The sequence below is a fragment of the Jaculus jaculus genome, chromosome 10 (assembly GCF_020740685.1).
Source record: "Jaculus jaculus isolate mJacJac1 chromosome 10, mJacJac1.mat.Y.cur, whole genome shotgun sequence".
Classification (NCBI taxonomy): domain Eukaryota; kingdom Metazoa; phylum Chordata; class Mammalia; order Rodentia; family Dipodidae; genus Jaculus; species Jaculus jaculus.
The window spans coordinates 2,184,978-2,203,172 of NC_059111.1; the positions used below are offsets into that span (position 1 = coordinate 2,184,978).

General features: G+C 39.9%; 1 protein-coding gene across 4 annotated transcripts in view; it reads right to left on the reverse strand.

Annotated features, from left to right (window-relative positions):
- Positions 1 to 11,076: 11,076 nt before the first annotated feature.
- Wdr72 (WD repeat domain 72) overlaps positions 11,077 to 18,195 on the reverse strand; it is a 214,912-nt gene continuing 207,793 nt past the window's right edge. For 3 of the 4 annotated variants that reach the window (XM_045160885.1, XM_045160884.1, XM_045160887.1), the window contains 2 exons: positions 18,071 to 18,175; positions 11,077 to 12,677 (listed from right to left, as the gene is read on the reverse strand). In XM_045160885.1, coding sequence (XP_045016820.1) covers positions 12,622 to 12,677; positions 18,071 to 18,175 — 161 coding nt within the window. In that variant the 3' untranslated portion in view covers positions 11,077 to 12,621. The remainder of the gene's footprint in view (positions 12,678 to 18,070; positions 18,176 to 18,195) is intronic. The other variant, XM_045160886.1, reaches the window with a different exon arrangement.

Genomic DNA, 18,195 nt, shown 5'->3' on the forward strand with positions numbered 1-18,195 from the left:
GAACTCCAGATACATGTGCCACCTTGTGCATATGTCTTACTTGGGTCCTGGGGAATCAAGCCTCAAACTCGGGTCCTTAGGCTTCACAGGCAAGTGCTTAACCGTTAAGCTATCTCTCCAGCATAGATCTTCATATTTTCAGATCTATTAGATATGCATAGTCCATTACTAGCATACAAAATAATATACACAATGATGTGTTTAATTTCTGCCTCAACTTTCTCGTGTGCTTTTCTTTTAGAAGGAAATCTGATCTTCACTAATTTATTATTATAAGATGGTAGGAAGTAGGGGTACTTTATGAAGGGTTTCAGAGTCCTGCTAAGGAGGTGTAGACTGCATCCAAACCTGTGGTCTGCTAGAATTGTGTTTTGGAAAGTCAGTATGGGTAACAGTGAACGGCATGGGATGGCGGCCATAGGACCACAGTCAAGCTCCTGAGGCAAGTTAGATGGGCTGAGGAGAGGGGATGCCCTCAGCCGCACCAAGAGGACAGACATGCAAACTACTTAGGCAATCAAATGGAAGATAACCAGAAAGTGACTTTATGCCTGGAGGGAGGAGAAAGGGAATGTCTGCTTTGATGGCAGATGAACTCAGTGTGGGCACAGGGAGCGTGTTCAGGAGATGACGGCTTTGCAGGTGAACAACTTGTGTTTTGGAGAATCAGAGAATTAATTTTTTTTTTTCAAGGAGTGAAGGAAGGAGGGAGAGAGAGAGATTAGGTGTACCAGGATGTCCTGCCACTGCAAATGAGCTCCAGGTGCATGCAGTACTTTGTGCATCTGGCTTTATGTGGGTACTGGAGAATTGAACCTAAGCAGCCAGGATTTGCAAACCAGTGCCTTTAACCACTGAGTCTTCTCCCCAGCCTCAGGTATTAAGAACAGAGAAATGAGAAAATATTGGGGGAAAATAAAAAATTTCAGATCACTCTTTTATGGTTTTTCAGTAATTGTTAGCCTGAGTAAAGTCTGTTTTGAAGTCAGGCTAGAGAATATTATTCTGAAGTGAATAAAGCCCAATTAAGCACTTCATAAACTTTTGTTTGGAGATTTATGTCCAGAGAATTTTACCTTAGACTAGTGTTGTTCAACCGGGTGCAATTTTATCTCCTTAGGTGACATTTGGCATTGGCTTGGGACAGTTCTGGTTGTCATAACTGGAGGAGATAGTGGCAGAAGCCAGCAATGCTGCTAAGTATCCCCAATAGGACAGTACCTACCAATCACCTGGTTGAAGATGTTAATAGTGCTGGGGTTCAGAAACCCTGGCCTTGGACAATCGAGCTAACAATTTTGCTGAAAGAGCTGAAATCACCCTTAAATTGTTTTTCTGATCGAGACACACCACAGAAAGACTTTGATGGAATGCATGAAAGGAGCTTGATATTCTGGCTGGAAGTCCATTCCTGTTAGTTTTTCTCATTCAAAAGGCCACTTACTGGGTCAAAAGCCCTTGTGTTCACAGAAGCACTTTGGCAGCACAGGCACACAGCATTGAGGGCTCCAAGAAAGTAGAGCACTTTCACCCAGTGAGCCCCTATGAAGGACAGCAGTCAATGCAGAGGCAAGAAGTTCAGTATGATGGGAACAGATGGGAAAGCACAGGCCACGCAGAGCATCTAAAATTGGAGGCTTGGAAACTGCCATTCCATCTGGCTGTTGCATCATTAAATATAATTACAGTAAGTTGAATGTGATCAGCACATAGCACACTGGTAATGCAGTGGGCTGAGCGCCACTGTGTGAAACTGCAAGACTTCTGGTCTTATTAGCTGGGTTACTTGCAGAAAATGCTTATCTACAAAGAGCTGATTGAAGATTTTTCACCTGTAAAATGAGCATTAAAAAAAATAACATCTTCCTTAAAGAACTGTGTTTGGCAGTAAATCAGTTACCACAGATAACTAACTTGTAGAGCTTCAGAAGCAATTAGTATATGGTAAGCAGGCTTCTAGTAACTTCTATGTGAATGCGCCTTGGAAGTCTAGCTAGTAGACCATGTTATTAGTATTTTTTTTTTTTTAATTTAGGAGTTTTTTCTAGCCAAGGCTGACCGGAAACTTACTCTGTAGCCCCAGGCTGGTCTTGAACTCACAGTGATCCTTCTACCTCAGCCTCCTAAGTGCTGGGATTGAAAAGTATACCTAGACCATCTTAGTGAAAGAGAACTAAATCCACCTATTCTACTGTGACTGTGAACTCATGGCTCTGGATAACTGACACAAAGATATCCATACAGAGATGCTGGGAACTAGCAGTGATTTGTAAACAAGCACTTTTAACCACTGAGCAATTTCTCCAGCCCCAGATTTCAAGAATTTATTCAAATTCAAGCGCAATCAAACAAATTTTCTTAGAATTTTAGCCCTGTGAATCTTTTTTATTGAGAACTTTAATATGTGAACATATTTCAAATTGATCATAGTCCCATTGGGTTATACTCTTATGTCCCCTCTCTCCCACCCCATTCCCATTAGGGCCCTCCTTAGTGGGGGTCTCAGTACTCACTGTGGGGTCATGAATGCACCAGTGGGTTTCTGGGGGGGGGGGCACAATGCTTCCCAGGACACCTTTTCACTCTGTTTCTGTACCTATTTCTGCCCCCTCTTCCATAATGTTCTCTGAGTCTTAAAGGGCATGTTTATGTCTCCTTTAGTGTTGAGCTCTCAGCAGCCTCTGACTTTCTGCTTTGATGAGTTCCGAGTCTGGAAGAGGTGCTCAGGGTAGCAGTGAGAACAGCTCTCATACTGCATCCATGCCTTCCTCTGTCGTGATTCCTGGTAGGTGTGATGGAGGTGATTTGTCTTGTGGTGGCAGTCAGCTTTCTTCGCTGGTTGTATTGATAGATCTTGTTTCTCTCCAGTATTTTCTGCTCTCTGGACCCTGGGTGGCCTATCAATCATCAATCTTAATGATTCTTTAACCAATTCACCTATTTAATCACATTTTATAAGTAGAAGGTATATGCAGAAATTTCTTGGCTTTTGTACCAAGAGAATAAGAGTTTAGCTTTACATTCCCTCATTCTCTATTCCATCCATAAAATTCTCTTTTCTCCTGATAATTTTAGTTTTTAGACTGATACTGGCTTTGTGATCATTATTCTATCATACACAGCTGGGCCAACAAACATTATACTTATTCTCTCTTGTTTTTAAATTTTCTTAGTTTCCTGTCATACACAATACCTGGTAGTAATTTACTGAAGTCCCAACCAATGCAGTCAGACTAACCATGTAGCCTGCCTGCTTCCTTTCCCTCCTGGAGACATTCCTATTGCTGCTGCTCCTTTATGGAATGGTCTGGACTGGGTTCTACTAGGCCTGTGCACAGCACTAGACGTGAAACCTGCCTTCATCCTCTGGGGAATTTTCTTACCCCGAGGTTGTGTGTGTTGCTATTTACTGTTTATCTATTTATTTATTTATTTTTGAGATTAAATTCACTCTGTAGTCTCAGGGTGGCCTTGAACTCAAGGTGATCCTATATCTGCCTTTCAAGTATTACGATTAAAGGTGTGTACCACCATGCTCTGTTTATTTTGTAGTGGACTGTACCCTCCAACAGCTTAGGGACAAGGTACATGCAAGAGACAGATTGGCTAAGTATAGAATTTCAGGATGGAAATGGAAATGATTTTCATGAGGATATTTAGGTCATTGTTCCATTTGCTTCTAGCACCCAGAATTACACCTGAGAATACCAAGCCAGTGTTCTATGTTCAGCCCTATTTCACTGAGATGTCTGATAGAATTGTGACTGCTTATCACTGGGTAAAAGTTCTCTTTCTTCAGGTCAATGATACCTCTCTGTATTCATTAATATCTTGAAGCAGGTACTTTTAGACTTTTAATATTATTTTTATCTATTTCAGTGAGATGGGTGGGGGAGAGAGAGAGAGAGAATTTCAAGGCCTCTAGCCTCTCTGCAAATGAAGTCCAGATGCATGCTGTCTAGTGCATCTAGATTTACGTGGTACTGGGGAATTGAACCAGGGACTTTAGGCTTTGTAGGCAAGTGCCTTAACCACTGAACCATCTCTCCAGCCCCCTGATGCAGATACTGTTGGTTGACTTTACTGATCCCATCATGAGTTCTTTCCTTTGGCAAGTTGTTTTCATCATTCTTGTTATTTTTATCTTGTAAATTTCATCCTCTGACTCTATGATCACTCTATTCTATGGCCTTTAAGAACTATTCTCATTATTTCTTCTATTTTTCTTCTTTTGGGGAGATTTTCTCAACTATACCTAGAGACATTTTTTTAATTGCTAGTCTTTGGAGGTGTGTATGTGTGTTGTTTTCTGCCACATCCTTAATGTCTAGACCAGTGTTTAGCACAGAGTTGAAAAGAGCAGGGGGTTGTTGAACTGAAATGAATAAGTGTTCTCACATATTTTGGTCCCCTGGATATTCTTATTCAGCTTGCAAACCTATTAAATAATCACCTTCTGTTCTTGCTTACCCTGGCCTCTGGAAAGTACCTTTCTGTTTCTATAAATTTGAATACTATAAATATGGAATTACATAGCATTTGTCTTTTCTTTTTCTTTTTCTTTTTCTTTTTACTGATAATTCATTTAGTATAATGTCTTCAAGGTTCCTCTGTGTGGGGTTATGTGCTGGAATCTCCTTCCTTCTTAAAAGTTAGTACTGCTCCCTTGTGTATGCAAACCTTATATTGTTTATCACCCATTATCCAAGGGCACTCAACTTTTTTGATTATGCCTACTGTATATAATGCCATTATGAAAATTGACAGATAGCTCTCAGCCTCAACCTTCTTTTCAAAGAATATATTCAGAATTGCTGTATCATATGACAATACTGTTTTTCATGTTTTGAGCAATTGCCATCCTGTTTTTTATAGAAGCGGCATCCTTTCACATTCTTATCTGTCAGGTCCAGTGCATGTAAGCTCCAGTTCTCTACATTCTCAATGTTCTTCTGCTTTCTTAAGAAAAGCCACCCAAGATGAGGGATGGAGTGCCGTTGGGATTGTGAGTTGCATTTCCCTAACATAAGGGATGTCTTCTCAAATTCTTCTTGGCCTCAACTCTATTGCTCCATCAGGAAACAATTACAAGTCCCTACTCTACTGTTGATAAGAATGGCTATCAGGTTTCACAGGCAACGTAGGCAGAAGTTGGGGCACGCAGGGAGCATCAGTGTGCAGATTTTTACCCATTCTCCCTTTTTTCAGTAAGATGTCCAGCCTTGGGCAGGGCTTATCACTCCTGAAACTCACATCACCCTGGTCAACCTCCCAGGATCATCCGGAGAGGAAGGAGGACAGTTGCTCTTGTGGAATATGTGGGAAATCAGCAAACTTGCCTTCTTGTTTCAGCCGTACTTAGACTCCACTTTCAGAGGTCACAGCCGATCCTGTTCCCCGAGCCTTTAAGGAGCCCTGTAACTCCAACCAGCACCCCCTCAGCACCACCCATCATAGTCCTTCTCAGCTCCCCAGTTTTTAACATTTTACCACTTTTCCTTTATCTTCTGGGTATATGTCTTTGTTTCATTATTTCAGGGAGGCTTTAAGTTGGCATGGAGTGAGTATGTCCTTAACTTGTTATTTTAATAAAAGCCCATAGTCATTTTATCATTAATTCCCCAATTAATATTGTAGCAGACAGCTTCAGGTTCACTGAGATGAACTTCCAGACCAGGCACAGTTATGGAGGAAGGGATTTATTGAAGCTTACAGATCCAGGGGAAGTTCCATAAGTGGCAGAAGAAGCTGGCCTGCCTTCACAGGACCAAGACGAGAGAGAGAAGCACTTGCCAAAAAGCCAAAAGCCACACAGCACACTTCAGGAATTCCAACTAGGCACACTTTGCATATCTTTAGATTGAAATCGGAAACTCACCACCACACCTTAAGATCACCCAGTGACATTGCCTCCAGCCAGGTAGCCAGCAGATGCAAACTACAAACAAACAACTGAATATATTGGGGGCCATCTATTCTATTCAAACCACCACAAATATGCTTTCATTTAAAGAGAGAGGGGGGAAGAAGAGATCAGAAAGAGAAAAGCTGTGAGGAAATGTATTTCCAAGATTTACTGAGGTCCAAGAAGGGTGACTTGCCCTGTTCCAGATACGTGCTGTTGTGTGTGATGCCCCAAAGTTCATCACGCGCTCATGACTCCACGTCAATTCTTCCTCCCATCAGATTTCTGCCTGGTTAAATTCTTTTTAGAGTTCAGTTTAGGAGAACAACATTCCTAATTCACATCATCCTCGATAGGAGGTCAGGATTTGCTACACACTATCATAATGCTTCACATAAAATCAGTACTCACTGGCTCTGGGGATACCTGTTTAGAAATGCTTGTGTGTTTTGGTTTGGTCTTTCACTTATGTAAAGCTACAAAAACATGTGTTTAGGGTCAGGATATGAATCCTGACAGAAATTTAAAAATTAGTTATTTTTTGTACAACCTTAAGTGAACTACAGCTTGTCTTATTCTGACCTAAGACATTCCTGGAAAATTATTTTTCAGGATGTAGCCAAACAACTTAGCAATTCATTGTTATCCATTACTCCTGGGGCAGCCATGGCCTTTAAGCCAGTTGTTGAGACTTGGAAAACTAGCCTTGCTCCTTGATCCAGCTTACATGAAACACCGTTACAAAGGCACGTGACATAACCCACTTAGCTATAGGATGTCCAAATGCTCCCTCCAACCTGAGAACCAATACTGCCCAAGAAGAAAGGTGCTGCTCTGATTGTCCACAGTTAAGATTCTAACCAGGTATTTTGGCATGTATAGTAATTTTAATTAATTATATTATATTCATGAGTAATAGCATATGAACCCAATGCCTGGGAAATTGCGATTATTATTTTACATGTATAGATGAAGAAATTAAGGCTCAGAATGTTACATGAGACTGTTTGCCCATTATCAAGCAACCAGTAAGACAAAAAACAGGGACAGATTGCCATTACCTACTCCCTATTCAATGCCTGCTATAAATCATGGCTTTATTTCTCAAAACATTTGTATTAAATTACATTGATGGATCAAAGAGATTCGGCATGTGAAAAAACAAGAGAAATGAGAAGGGATATAAAGTTGATTGAGACACAGTAGATCTAGAACCTTCTGCCATTCTTCCACAAACCAATTACCGACTCATCACACCCTTGAAATGCAATTGCTATGTGTTCACCTGGGCCTAGAGCTGTGAACATTACTTGGTAATTTTGAACACAAGAACTGATCCTATGTAAAAAGAACACCAGGAAGCTGCCTATGTTCTCTATAATATATACCAGTTCTGGAAGAAAGTCAGCAACTGGAGAAAAGCCTACTGCACACCAGTTTCCATTACGAGGAAGAGCAAAGTGATTTACACAAGGCTGTGCAATTTGTCCCACGCCAATGTGGATGCAGGAGTGAACTGCTCCCTGTCTATAGTGACACATCTGCACCGAGGGCCCACATGCTCGCCTTAGCTGAGCCTCGGGTAGGAGTTGTGGCCTCTTTCAGGGCCTCTGAGGCTGTCGGTGCATGCTTCCTGCCCTCGTTGGATTTGCACATATAACTAAGATGAGCGTGGTCGCTTGCAGTTAGGACGATCCGGGTACGCGCCTTCATTTTGAAAGCCAAGGATGTGTCACATCGACTGGGAATCCTGTTCTTCACAGAGAAGCAAGTGGCAGCCTGTATCATTACTTCATAAGTTTAGGCAGTTTTCTTCCTGCTCCTTAGAGAAAGCCTTCAGCCTGAGAGGAGGCAAGGAATTCAGGTCCACGAAAAGGAACTGAAAGGAATGCTGCCCGCTTGCGTGAGAGCTGAGTATGATTTCTGTATCGAGGGAAATGACAGATGTCTTCACATTATGGAAACCACTTGAAGCACAACCTTAAAATAGTGCTTTGGAGATAGGTGGGGACAGACAGAAATTTGTCTCTGCACTTTAAACCTTTCCTCTTCCACAAGGCTTTTTATAGTCAGTGTATGTTTTGGACTAGAGCTGAGAAAGAGAATTTCTAGCCTTGGGTGTTGCTGCCACCTACAGGGCAGGAGGACTGTGAACAGAAGCTAGCCCTTCTCCAAGGACACGGATGCTTCCGCACTATGTAAAGATAAACTCCCGAAATCCACAAATTTATTTCTTCAACTATTCAGGTTTATTTTTTAGTATCCCAGTGACCCAATTATACAGTTTGTTTTCTGTCTTACAGAAATAGGAGTAAGTTGCCTTGCTTAGATTGGTGTGGACATACACAGATATTTGAAATAAGAAGTCTAGAACAACTTCTTTATCATAAAAATATCCCAAGGGCAAGCATATATCCTGGGAAACTTCACGGGGAAAGGAGGAAGGTTCTTGATCCCACTGTATTACATTTCCCCCAGCCCCACTGGCTGAGACTAAAATACAAAGAGTGAAAAGACACAAAGCCATTCTACAACAAAGGGAGACAAATGGAGATAATGCAGATGTAAGGGTTACTTAGATCATGAATAAGAAGTTATTTTTGATAGATAATAAATATAATTGGTCTTGCAGAAGAAAGAGGAAATATCTTTTAAAGTCTAAAGGAAATTTGTGGTTCATGAAGAAAATGGTCTAGGGATTGGAAATTAGCTTAGTCTATAATGTTGCCTTGAAAGCACGAGGACCTGAGTTCAATTCCCAGTACCTACATAAAAAGCTGGGCACAGAAATGTGCGCCTGTATTCTCGGTTCTGGGAAGGCAGAAACAGGAGCATCCCTGGGACTCACGGACCAGCCAGTTTGGTTTAACTGGTGAACTCCAGGCTGATGAGAGACCATGTCTCCAAAAAACAACAAACAAAAAAGGCAGACAGCATTCTTGAGGAAGACACCGGAGTCTGTACTCTGGCCTTTACACTCATGCACATTCCCCACAGATGTGCTCCAAACATAGACACAAACAAGGGCACATTAGAACCTGTCATCTTATCTTAGAAGGCACCATCTAAGTCTATGGTACTAGTGCCGTGTGAAACATCTCCCTAGAACATAGATGGGTAGGATCAAAAAGCCAACTGGGTTTACCCATAATTAAAATTAAAATGATTTCTAAGTGAATAAAGGATGGGTTTTGGAAGCCTGTGCCAACTAATTATTGCTTTTACATAATGTTATGAATATTGGCATTTTGCTGGCTTTTGGCACTTTGCAGAATTATGCATAGTGCATAGTCATGGAATAATTATCATTAGTGTTAAAAACTTTGTATCTTTGAATGAAAACGATCATTACTTTCCAATTATTTGGATAATGAAGGTAAAAAAGACCCAGTTGATAAAGAAATTCTCTGAAAATAAATAAAAATATTTGGATAAATAATGAAAAATAACCATAAGATGGGCAGCATTCTCCCTGTCAACCAAAACTAAAAATGAATGAATGAAATGCACAAACTTTATGCAATATAAACTTTATAAAAGCATATGAGTCTATCATGTGAAAATAAGACTTTGAAAATCAATATGAATTAAAGTATTCTGAAACTCAACTCTAATAATATGCATCCTAAAGACTGAAGAAAAACAACATATTTTGTAAAATGTTTATTTGAATTCTTCAAATAGAAGATTTTTAAAATATAGCACACTGGAAGATGATACAAGGAAGGAGAAAAACATCAACCCAAATGACAGCATCTAAAATTAGAACGTGAATATTTAGTTCAACGTTTTCATGACAGTTTTCTACAAAGCTTTAACTTAGTTTCTAAAACAGTAGAATGCTGGAGCCTGAAGCCCCCTGAGTGTGGCTTACAGTACTGTACGTTTCATCTTCTTGCAGGCCCCTCTGCTGTGTAAGGGCCACCTCGTAGAGCATCTGGGGTGAGCTCCGTGATGAAGTTTGCCACCTCGCAGAGGAGATAAGACCCCTAGAAACCTATGCTCCCTGGACACACTGCAGAGCCCCTTCTGCACTTGTTCACCTTCTAGTAGAACATAGCCCATGGACAGCTCCACACAACTCAGAAAGGAATGCCTGCTTGCAAATCTGAAGACATGACATTCCACGAATGATTATTTTATGTAAATGTATATAATCATAACTATGACCAGGATTGTTGCCAAAATGAAATGCAACATTATTTTTCACAGATCACTCACTACAGTGACAGGAGAACTGTGTATGCAAACATGTTTAAGGTTATACAGGGGCCCACAGCAAGACTCCCACCAAATCAGGACATCTGTTTTAACTTTCTAGTGGTGTACCAAGTGATAAGGGTCACCATGTGGTCAATTTAATGAATCAGGTGGCAATTTGCAACTCCAAGTGTGCCCGTGATAGAAACCACTGAAACATGCTGAATACAAGTCAGGATTGACAAAAGTAGACTTTGCAAACACAGTCTGCACATGAATATGCACCAAGTGTGATCTTTCTCTCCCTCTGAAGTTCTCAGCTTTAGGAATTAAAAGATGTTTGTTGTTGTGTGGGCTCTAGAATGATATTGATAAAAATATGATAATTCATTTGATATGAATTTTTAGTGACCAACATCTGCTGTTGGAGAATCTTACTATCTTTATTTTTTTTTTAACTTTTTGTAGTACCAAGGATTGTACCTAGGGCCCTGAGCATGCTATACAAACATTCTACCACTGAGCTACACCCCTAGGTCCTAGTGTTATAGAATCTTAAAACTCCCATTTGGCAAAGTCAGTGTTATAGAATTTCTCATTTCCTATGATTGGTGGCATCATAATATATTTATCAGGGATTCAAAACTGGTTTCTTTAGACTTAAAAATATGCTAAGCATAGTAACTATTGAAATCCTACTGATGGGCTGGAGAGATGACTTGGTGGTTAAAGCACTTGCTTACAATGCCTAAAGACCTGGGTTCAATTCCCTAGTACCCATATAAAGCCAGATGCACAAAGTGGTGCATTCATATGAAGTTTGTTTATAGTGGCTAGAGGCCCTGGTACACCAGTTGTCTTCCCCAATTTCTCTCCCTCCCTCCCTCTCTCTTTTTGTCCCCTTGCAAATAAATAAAATGTAAGACAAAAATCATATTGATACTTCTTTTTGCTAAAGGAATAAAATGTCATAGCAATACAAATAATAAAGTTTATTGTTTAAATAGCAGAATTTTAGCATACATGTGGATTTTAACCATTAAAATTTCTCCTTTGAGGCCATACATATTTAATTTGCCATCATTCCAAATGTTCTTTAGACTCATTGTAATGGCCCCAAAGCCAGCATTCAGCATGCAAGAAAAATCAATTCCATTACTTTTGTTCACTAACTCCCTTTATCTTGAAAGTTGTTTCAAGCAGCTTTTGGCTATTTTCAAAGGGGTAAAAATTATGTCAATGTTCAAAGTATTAAAGTTCAAAGTATCACTAATTTCAATGATTATTTGCATTGACAGTAGTATCCTAAGTACAAATTGAAATTAATATCATAGAGGGGCATGGTATGTTAGGACAAAAGTAATATGTACCTTAAAATTGCTAGACTCATTTGATATCTACTTTCTGACTTTCTGGTGCTAATTATAAGTCCTGAAGAACAGGGAACATGGTATTTCAATTATATATTTCTCTTGTTTAATCTCTCCTACCCCCGACCACTGCATCCCAACATAGGACCTGAGGCTGGTGATGAAAAAGGTGTTGAATTAATTAAAGTGACATTAACCTCCTTATTAGACAGATAGGCCGGGCTATATATCATATATTTAATACTTCTGTTCATTTTTCTATGGTTTAGGATATACCTGAATTCATATATATGTACATTAATAATCTTGCATGATTTTCTATAAATTAAAGAATTGTTCAATATGAATCCCAGCAAACAACTCAGATTTAATAGATGAGCATTTCTGTCAACTTCTGATTATACTGGTTTGCATATTATATACCTTTAGTTCCTGCTACTCAAGCTTCCTTTCTGGGAAGAGAATTGCAAGAGTTTCAACTTGATAAGAATCAACAGTGGTATAGTTTAAGTACGTTCTCCTTGCCTCATTCAAGTCTGCATGGCTAATAAGATCAACCTTTAATGACATTAGTCACAATGTCATTAGAAGTCCAAACTAACTAGACTGTACCAGGCTGCTCACTGTTATATGGTGTGTCACTATTTGGACTAGTTGATGGCTAAGTGGACCTGAGTATCTGTTGACAGCATTTCATGCTTATGAATGAGATCTGTTGCAGTAATGGGTTTGAATTAAAATATCCACTAATGCATAATGTTCTACCCTAACCAATCAAAGTTGGTACAGCTTTAGGATAAATATACTGAGGTAACATCAAAAGCAGTGTGTGTTAACTTGGCTTGAACACCATTTATTATACAATTCAGGAGCTGAAAAGAAATGAAGACATTCTGAAGCAGGGTTGAATTAGTCATGTGGCTGGTGTTTTGTTGGAAATTATAACATAAAATTAGAATAACTAAGTGATTTTCTGGAAGTAGAATTTTGGCGTTTTCAATCAATAACACTTTAAATACACTTTGGCTAAAGTATTAGCAAATATGCTACAAACCAATATAAGCAGCATTGCTTTATTTGATGATAAACAAATAACACTTTGCATTTGCCAATTTGTTCAGATAGGTTTCTGATGTGAGACTGGCTTTAGCACATCTTGCAGGCGCACACCTTTGCCAGCCATGAATGATACCTCAGTTGGCCTAGAAAAGAACACAGGTACCTGGGTTATTTGGTGAAATACACATAGAGAAAGAAGGAAGGGGAAAAGGAGAGATGCAGGGAGGAGAAAGGAGGAGAGGAAAAAAGAAAGTACTGCCTATAATTTCTTTATTCCTTTTCCCCTCTGAAAAAATGTTATATAATGAACAATATTCTTGCCTTATAAGCAAGGTAAATACATACAATAATGTGAGTTACTAATACTTTTTTCTTTCATTGTCAAAGGCAAGGAAAGTTTCCAACAAGATGAATTTGGGCTGAAATTGGCAACTTCCCATACACTCCAAGTATCTTAACTGTCCTCAGAGAAACCCACAACTACATTACAGGGTCAGGCGTTATGCATATTAGCTGAGATACACAAGTTAAAAAATCAAAATGCCCATTTTCAATAACAAGGAGGGTCTAATGGGAGGGGGTAGATCACAGATGAGCCTAAATAATGGTACCAAACTGCCTGTATTTACTGAAAAGAAAACTAATGAATTAAATTAAAAAAAAAAATCAAAATGCCTATTTCTCAGACCTGCTTGGATTATTATCGTTGTAGGTTGGCTAAAACAAATAAAAATACTCATGTGATTGAAATTAATTTGACAATCAGACTAATTGGAGCACTGTGACTTAATTAAACATTTTCTTTTGTTCAAAATATTATATACTAGGTATGTATGTATATGTGTGTGTAAAGAATGTTTATGGGTGGATATGTATATGTATATGGTGTGTGTGAGCAATTTCATGTTGCTTTAAAAATTATGACATTTATGCTTAATCTTCCCCCTTTGGGCAAGTTAACACAAAATGATATTATTAAGCAGAAGAGATCACATTTTTGTTACTGTAATTGTTCTTCCTTCTTTTAGAGCATTTGTTAGCACCTGCCACGAGACCTGTGATGGATGTCTTCTGCCCACACTCCCGGCACTTTCCCGCCTCCTGCATCCCGCCATCATCTCCCACACCCCAGTCCCAAATCTGTCCACTTTCCTCTATGCGGTTGTCACTGTGATTCATGAGCCAGAATTGTAAATGAAAAAAACAAACAAAAAGTCACTCTGGATGTCCCAACATTTTCTTCTCTGGAAATTCCACCAAAAAATTCAAGTTGTACTCATCAGATGCATGCAGATATCATATTGATTGGCAACAATGTACATGGACCCACACAGGACATGCTGCGTAAGACTGCTAAAATGTTCTATTAATGGCTGAATGCCTGCTGATTATGGGCTACTCAGAATTGATGTAAAAAATTGTGTGTATGCATTTTTTTGAATGCCCATGCTCTCTCTTGCCAATGACTGCTTTCAGCCAGTTACTTTAAGTGTCCTGTGCCTAGACCATAGGAAGTCTTCATTTTCCTAGCCAATAAAGTGATCATGGTTCAAGGTCTCTCTTAACACTTGCATAAAAACTGTGAACACTACACTGTCATATTGCCATCTTGAGCGCAGAGGTGAAGGGCGAGGGACCCTTTTAAGATATTCTGAGTAGTAAGGGTAGAGCCTTAGTGGCTTCATGGGGAGAGGTTAGAGTAGGACCGATGAGAGTAAGCCCATCGGAATTAGTTCTGTGAAAGCATCTTTCAGGTTGACAAGCAACCAGGTCTCAAAGAAAAGGAAAAGAGCCTAATGGCCCTAAAACCACAGACAGGGAGCTTCAAGCTTGTGAGGCTGTCTTTGTGCCTCTATTACAAGATATCAACGTTATCCTCACAGGTCTCAGCACTATACAAATGCCAGTGAAGGAGCAAGCAGACTTAACAGAGTCAAAGGCAGAAACTCCAATCTGGGATTCACCTGTGACTCAGAACTCTTTGTTAATGAATTATTCCAAAGAAAAGACATGACTGAGGGATACTTTCTCCATCAGAGAAGACCTCTAGGTTCAGTAGCTAGGTCAAGGTACTAGAAATGCTCGGGTCCACAGGTTCTTTGCCAACCTTAATGGACTCCAGGTGCTCACCTGGGTATACAGCTTGAAGTAGTAAAGATCACAACAGCCTGATGCATACGGTAGAGCCCTCCAGAGACCAGGTGAACAACCACTCCGTGAGGCCTCTATGTTGTGACCTATATGCAGACTGCAACCTATTTGCAAATGGACCTCCCTACTCAGTTCAGTGCTGGGGAGGACATGAGATCGGTGTAAAAATAATCTAGGTATCAAGTCAAAACCCACTATCTTCAAAGGTAATTCATGAAGTCCACATTGCTATTTTATCCAAATTCTAAAACTTTGATTTGATGGCAGTATAAACTATTACCTCTTAAACGTAGCAACTTTAATTCATCTCACAATTATTTTAGTTTCTGTTTCAACACCCTTCTTACTTTCTGCAGAGGAACGTGAGTTAATATCAGCATCACACAGCTACAGGGCAAAAATAAAAGGATGGTTTTGAAGACTTGCGAAGAAAAGTCATTTGGAAGGAATGATATAAGAAGTAATATTCTTTGTATGGGAAAATGATCTTTATTTTCACTGTCTATATAACTGTTCAAGCATTTGGTCTGTTCATTTAAAATGATGTAATAAATATATTAGTCATTTAGCATTACATTAGATAAAACTTTGAAAGGTCAATATCCATTAACGCTAGAAGACTGACCACATTCAGCTCTGTAACTGTGCGATTTTGCACATACATAAAAATGTTAAAAGGAATTTTAGATGAGTGATAACATTCCACTTGAAAGTGGTAAGAATGATGCATTCTCACTTAAAGGCATACCTTCCCACGACATATGATTTTAAATTTGGCTTGTGAAATATCTCTCACTGATCAAAGACATCCTCCAAAATGCAATCCAAATTTGTTTTTTCTTTTATCTAAGGAGAGTTCTCTTTTCCATGGCCTCTGGTAAACAGAGGCACCTACATCGCCAAGGAAGTGCCTGCCAGATTTCAAATGACTTGCACCCTGAAGTTCATCTCTGGACACTGAAAAGTGGACCACCATATTTTCATTAAGAAAGCCACCATATGCCACCAAATTCATACAAGAAATGCAAAGGTTATTTTGTTTTGTGTTTTGTCCGCAGCCTTTTGCCAATGGGATGCTCCCACTTCAAGGAAATGCACACTCTCATCAGGGTCTTTCTTACAAGATGAGCACCTCTGTCAGAAGTGTCTTAATTTCTTATCACAGAATTTTAGCCACACGTAGACCAATAAATAATGCATATGTCCGTCTCTTTGTTGTGTGTCCTGGACTCACAGAGCTGGGCGCCTGACAGGCGTGTCAGGACCAGCCACCAGAGATCTGACAGGACAGGAACTAACAAGTTTCTCTCAGCTCATAGAGAAAGTAGACAATGGTCAAACTGCAGAAAGAAATCTTGAAACAAAATAAGATTTAAAAAACAACACAAATCCTGTTTCCTTTTACCTAAGTGTTTTCTATGAGGCGATTTCCAACAACACACAGGGACTGGTCATTTTATAGGACTGCCCAGCCCCCTCTCTTCCTCACGCTTGCTCGGCCATTTACGCCTGGCCACGGATCAATATGAGCAATTCTTGGAGAAATACGATGTCGCCATGACAACCAAGCCACAAATTCTCAGTGGAAAGCAGTGAGACCAGTCGTGAACTCTCCAGAGGTTTCTAGGCCTATAAGGCAAGATGTCTTAAAATGCAGGGATGGACAGAGGGAAAGAAAGAGGGAGTAATTCATTCTTTATTACTGGTTTAATGATGTCTGATCCAAAGTACAGTGTTCACTCTGGGTGATTCCTCATCAGAACCTGCATTTCCTAATGAATCTTTCCTTTCTGAAACGCCCCTTTGTTTGCTTCTGTCAGAGACAGCCAATCACATTTGAATCCCCACTATAAGTCCACTCATATTAAGGGATGATGGAAATTTATTCTACTTTTGAAATGGTATAAAACTGATCTATTCCTGTCAAACACAATGAACCCTTAAGTAAATACTTGATTTATGGATTTAATTGCCTGACAGGACGGTTGATGGGAACTTTAAAAGACTAGTCAAAATTAGGCAGTTTCATTTCAAATGAAAACTAACTCAAGAATAATTTTTATTATATAAATTTAATATTGCTGTTATCCTTTCCTTTTTACAATGAGATAAATAGATATTTTTTTCCTCTGGAATATTCTGGCAGGGAGAGGGGCTAATTTGTATGTTAAAAATTACTGTCAATACCGAAGATGCTGTAAGTCTGTCTCAGGATGCTGAAGAATTGTGGCTGGGAACAACGCACAGCTGTAATCCTCTTGTGAGGAATCTTGGCAGAGTGGAGGGGGGATGACACACCATGCCATCGCCCCTGGGCCTATTGGGGCTCCAAGATGACTTCGGGGACCTGACACAGATTGCAGGCTACACCTTTCACTGAAAATTAAATCTCAGTAGCTCTCCTCGGGGAAGAACCAGGGGACTGTTTGCAGCTGCCCCCTGTCAGCAAAGGCTACACGATGTGGAAATCTCTTAACTAAGCTGACAGGACACAGACAGGATGAACCGGAAGTATGATATGTGGACCAGTACACAAAGATGTGAGAGTGTAGCGGGGACACAGCATCCAGATGACACAGGACAGAGAAATATCCAGTGGGGCAGGGGAGACACCAAACTCTTTCATTCACGGTAATTAGGGACTTCCTAGAATCTCGTGGTTTCCAGTGATCCAGTAATGCTATTCAACTTTGGCATTTTTTTTTCTTCTTGTAGTTAATTAGCCATTAAACAGAAACAAAAATCTATGTTTACATCTTTCTGACTGTAACAGCCCTGCATATTTCTATTTTTTTCCTACAAAGAGAATATCATAGTAAAAGACTTTGACATAGAATGTGGCTCATTGTATGAGGGTGGATTCCACTTTGCCTTTGACCGTGTCTGTTCCTGCCATGCTGGGCTGCCCCTCCCTGTTACAGTTCCGTCTGAACATTGGAAGGTAAACACGTGCTAATATGACAATCTGTTTCTACCCTCTCCTCATCTCTCCATTTCTGCCTGGCTCTTGCTAGGTCTCACAGTTAGGAATATTTAAGATGTCAATATTCTTCCCATTTTCCTGTCTCTGTCTAAGATGATAATGAACTATGAGAATCAGTTTCCCTTCTTGGTCAGGTCATAAAACCCTTGTACAGAAATAATCGATAAAAGCCAAAAAGATAACAGCTCCACACTGTGACCTCTGGAGGTGACCATTAACTTCAAGTGCTAAGGGAAAGCATGCCACAAAGACGTCCTCGTCCTTTAGTCCTCCCACCACAGAGTCCTCTCTTGCCCTCCCACCACAGCCTCCATTTCAGGGTCCTCCCAGCACCTTCCCAAGGACCCCAAGGCTGCGTCAGCTTTATCATTTTATATCTGACTATTGATCAATGGCTTTCACCTGGAATCTCAGATTCTTCCAGAACATGTCTGTCAGGCATGTCCTCAGCATCATGGGTGTTCGCTGTGTTTGAGTTGTTGTCATGCTTGCCCAGGATGGCTGGAGCTGAGAGAAAGAGAGAGAGA